At 38.3% G+C, this 5,150-nt stretch overlaps 1 protein-coding gene across 1 annotated transcript; it reads right to left on the bottom strand.

Moving 5' to 3' along the window:
- Nucleotides 1-1,529: 1,529 nt before the first annotated feature.
- LOC105985220 (olfactory receptor 5A2-like) lies at nucleotides 1,530-2,456 on the bottom strand. Its single transcript, XM_013015646.1, has one exon. It carries the CDS (start codon nucleotides 2,454-2,456, stop codon nucleotides 1,530-1,532), a length of 927 nt encoding a protein of 308 aa, XP_012871100.1.
- Between the last annotated feature and the right edge of the window lie 2,694 nt (nucleotides 2,457-5,150).

Below are 5,150 nucleotides of genomic sequence, written 5' to 3'. Positions count from 1 at the left end.
AGTAATAATATATGAGGTAAGATAATGCATAAAATTAGCAATAAGGAAATTGCACTTCTTTTTTAAAATTTTTTATTGTGAACATATTGTACAGAAGGGTTACAATTACATGGGCAAGATAATGAGTACATTTCTTATCAAGCATTGTAGCCTCCTCCTTTGTTTCCCCTTCACATCCCTTCCCAGACTTCCCCCACCTCCCATCCAATCCTCCCCCCCCCTCCAAAGTTGTAAAGTTTGTTTTTGACATGACAACTTGTACTTCTTGTTGTTGCAACAGGTCCACCTGTATCCTTATTTAAACGACTTGTTTTTCCCCTTCCCCTCCACAAATTATACCGACATCAAATACAGTGAAAGCAGGGGTTATACTGTGGGGGAGGGACATAGAAAGCAACAAAGAAATAATCTTATAAATGCATTAGAATCAAATGCATGAAAGATAAACAACATTTAAATACATATCTAGGGTTCATTTTCCTAACCACCTTATCTAACCTTTTCTGCTTGACTCATACATATACTAGATATTGCAGATAAGGGAAACCATGGGACCTATGTTTCTTTGAGCTTGGCTTAGGAAATTGCACTTCTTGATGTCTAGGAAAATTCTATTAGTCATAAAATTGAGTGGAACAAAGTTGAAAATTGAATGAAGACAAAGGATGGATATCTGAGATAGGCAGCACAAAGGTGAAAGCCTAAGAGAAAGGTTGCTTGAATATTACCTTAAATCGGCATAACTATGAATACTGAACACAGGAGAAAATAATGGCAGCCATGGAGAACCTTCAAAGAACTTTGAAATATAGTTCAAGAATTTAAGTATTTAGAAAGCAGAAAATACAGAACCTATTAAATTTAGCAAGTGTATAGGAGGTATTTGTATCCAGTTGACTTTTGACAAAGGCCCTATAAACATACATTGAGAATAAAACAAGTCTTTTCAACATATGGCAAGATTAAATATGACATAACATGACACTATGATATGTGATAGGCACAAGACGGAAACTCGATTTTCACCATGTCTGCAAGTCAATTTAAAAAAGATGAAAGGCTTAAATGTAAGACCTAAAACTACAAATGAAGATATACTGATCCTCCAACCTTGTCGATGCACAGACATATACCACATGAAATACCACTTTTTCCATGACCAACACATGTTAGATCTGCTTATCCAACATGTGTTTTTCACGGAAAAAGTAATAGTTGAATTCTCCAAATAGTAATGGTGAGCATTCCAATGGCATTTGATAGAGAAATGGAAACTGAGAAACAGTCCTGAGAGCAAGTGAGAATGCATTCAGAGAACAGCTACAGGTAAGGTGTGCTTCATATGAACAAAAAAGGAGAAAATACAGAGAAAAGAGAAACAATCCTAGAAAGATGTGGGCAGATATCCTACAATGGTCCATATCAGTAGTATAAAGCTTCAGAAGGAAGTAAAAGAGATGAATGATATCTAACTTCCACAGTAATGCTTCAGAACTTCTGAAGAACCCACCATTGTAGCTTCCTAGGACTTAGTGCTCTTTTGGGCAGTAGAGTTTCTGTAGAGCAATCTTCATATCTTTGTTCCTCAAACAATAGATAACTGGATTCAAAGCAGGTGTAAAGATGGAGTAGAAAATGGAGGCCAGGCGACCTTGAGCTGGGGAGTATTGAGAAGCTGACCTGAGGTACATGAAGCTTCCAGTACCATAAAACAAAAGCACTGTGGTCAGGTGAGAGGAACAGGTAGAAAAGGCTTTCCACCTCCCATCCACAGAGGGGATCTGGACGATTGTAGAGATGATGAAGACATAGGAAATAAGTGTGAGGGCAAAGGAGCTCATGATAATGCAGCTGCTGACAGCAAAGCCCACCTGCTCATTGTGGTGGTAATCGGTGCAGGAAAGTCTCATGACAGGAGGGATGTCACAGAAGAAATGCTCAACGACATTGGGTCCACAGAAAGGAAGGGAGAAGGTGTTGACAGTGTGGAAGACTGAGTAAATGGCCCCACTTAGCCAGGCCATGACTAGCAATTCACAGCAGAGTCTCTGGTTCATGATGATCCCAGAGAGCAGAGGTCTGAGGATGGCCAGGCACCGGTCATAAGCCATGGCGGTGAGCAGAAAGCTCTCAGTAGCAGCAAGTGTAATAAATATGTAAAGCTGAGTCACACATTCAAAATAGGAGATGATCCCAGAGCCTGTGAAGGAGGTAGCCAGTGCCTTGGGGATGGTGACAGAAGTATAACACATATCCAGAAATGACAGATTCTTCAGGAAGAAGTACATGGGGTAGTGGAGCCTGCTGTCTCTAGTCACAGCCATAATAATGGAGAAGTTTCCCAGGAGACAGAATATATAAACAAAGAAGAAAAATAGGATGACCACAAATCTCAATTCTGGGGCATCTGAAAAGCCCCTGAGGATGAATTGAGTCACTCTAGTCAGATTGGACATGTCTCCTCTTTGAAGGGTATTCAGATGCAGTGGAGACCACAGCTAAATGGAACAGAAAGGAGAGCACAGTCTGAAATATCCACTTTGTCCACAGAGCTTTATTATCTATCAATGAAACAGTCTTCTAAGTCAGTATCTCCTGCCTGTTAGCTAGTCAAATCACATTGCCAGCTGTGGATAATATTTTGTTAGGTGGGATAAAACTTTGTGAGAAAGAGGAGCTAAGGAACAGGCTAGGTGGGGAAGGAGAGGAGGAAGAAGAGATACCTGTTAAAGTTCTATTCCTCTTAAATTTTTGCATAGCTTCAGGTGAGAATTCTTTCATGTATTTTTTTCTTCTATGTTTTAAAGCAATTCAACCCTTGTAAACATTTCAACATTAACTCAATTTTGTCTTTAAAAATAATAGGCCTTGTTTTGGTCTTCCCTACCTCCTAACATTCTGACTTCCCATAGTTTTCAAGTGTTTGGTCATGTTCTTCCTCATAAGAACCTTCTCTTCCAGCTTCCTTTTGTAGTTATTTCTTTTGTCCTATCCTATTGATTTTCTTGAGAGTTGAGTTTATTTTTTATGATTAAGTTAAAAATAACTCTACTAACACACATGGAAAACTTTTGTGCTTCAAATTATAAACTTAAAACGCTTGAGTCCTAAATTCACATACCAAACTTGTGTACCAAGAAAAGTTGATTTTATTTACTTGCCTTCAGATGCTGTCATGAATGGGAGGGGAGCAGATGCAAAGGTGAAATTGAAGATGAAGATATCCGATGACATCATTTGTAGAAATTCAAGTCATATTAATCAAAATTTTCACTTCTTGCTTGTGATAATTTGGAATTACTAAACTTTAGAACACTATTCTCCAAAGAATACCTTATCACAAGTAATCATTGTATAATGCAGACCCCCTAAAATTAGAAATAGGCATTATGGTTCAGTATCATTTAAACATGCCCTCATTGATTCATTTGAAACAAAGAACTAAATATTGAAAGAAAAAAGAACATGTCAACTCCTACAAAAATTGTTCATGTTTTTATTTCTAAGACTTAGAAAGGTATATTTCAGTAAGTCTAAGTTTTATGTAAAACATTTAATGAGATACAAATGTTCAAGTATTTGATGTTGGAATATATGAATTAGTTTGTAACATTATACTATAGAAAGCACAAATTGCTCCTGTTACCTGACCTTTGGACATATCTTTAAAGCTGTTGTTGATGGTGTGTTTTATTTTCACTGAGTTTGTTTTCCCTAGAGGTGGGATGATGACCAGCTAGGATTCTGAATGAATGAAAATTTAAAAGATGGTGGAATATTTTTCATTAAGAGATCCAGTCCATGTTTCCCAATATCATAATGTACTTATCTCACATCATAAATCCCTTTATTATTAGAGAGCTGGTCCCCACAGCAAATCCCTTCTAAAATGCAAGCCCACCCATCCTCTCCTCTTACTACTACTGTTGCCGTCTCAGTTCCGTTTATTGACATGCTTTTCATCGTGCATTTATTAGTTGGGCTGTCAAGGCAAAGGGAATTCTGGCCATGATGGCATAGTATGCCTTGGAGAAATGTCTATAAAAAGGATTTTCCTGAAGCCCAGAGTATGTGAAGGCTGTGTGTGCTCATTAACAGTAAAGGCTAAATCTGAGGGGGATCAGGAAATAAAAGAGGTCAATATATACTGAATGTTGGTATATGTTTGCCTTTAGTCTGAAACATGTATGATATTCTAAATTATTTCTATCACATTAATGATAATAATCAGCAAGCAGAAAATGAGAACCTACTCCTACAATTGGAGGTCAAGACAAAATGAATACAACATTTGCTATTTAGTACAGAAGATACTTACAAAAAAAACACAAAAAAACTCCAAAAAACTCTCAATTAGCTCTCATTTGGAGGAACAAAGCTTACTTTTTGTATCCAGAATTCTTTGGATGTCCAGAAGGAAGACAGGGCCTCCTCAAAGAGCAGTGTCAGCATGTCGTAGCAAGAAGTAGGCTGAAGGTGTGGGTGAAGCTAGATGATTCTTATTGTATTAGACACTGACACTGATTTCCCTGCAAGAACACTTGGGAAAATAAGTGCTTTTCCACTTGGGAAAATAAGAGATGTGCTTTGAGCTCCCCCGGGAGCTTGCCCTGGCATTATTTTTGGTATGTCAATGAAAAGGTTTATTCCAGATATCACCAATGAAAGTAGAGCTCCCAGGGCCTCCCTTAGGTTAATTGAGAGAACTGGTTGTCAAAGAATAAGTTCTGAGTGTACACAAAAATGTCAGTCAGACTTTCATCTCTATACCTTTCGGAGGAACATAGGGTTGAGGACCCTTGGCCCAAGAAGTAAAATAGCAGTTCCATTCAGACAAAATGTTCATAAATCAATGGCCACACAGTCAAGAGCACTCCAACTCTGCTTACCTCACAACCTCCCCAGCAGGTATGGGGCTCCCACACCTGTGTATTTCAGAGAAGGTTAGGGACTAGACTAGCTTGACACTCAGGGTCAATCAGCCATTCATCTCAGCCCAAAGTCCATCTCCTGGGTCTCTCTCAAGAACACCACTTTCTTTTTTTTTTATTATTGTGAACATACTGTACAGAGGGGTTACAATTACATGGGCAAGATAATGAGTACATTTCTTATCAAGCATTGCAGCCTCCTCCTTTGTTTACCCTTCA

The sequence above is a fragment of the Dipodomys ordii genome, unplaced genomic scaffold (assembly GCF_000151885.1).
Source record: "Dipodomys ordii isolate 6190 unplaced genomic scaffold, Dord_2.0 Scaffold27, whole genome shotgun sequence".
Lineage (NCBI taxonomy): Eukaryota > Metazoa > Chordata > Mammalia > Rodentia > Heteromyidae > Dipodomys > Dipodomys ordii.
The sequence above is the reverse complement of the archived record's forward strand: the minus strand, read 5'-3'. Positions and strand labels throughout refer to the sequence as shown.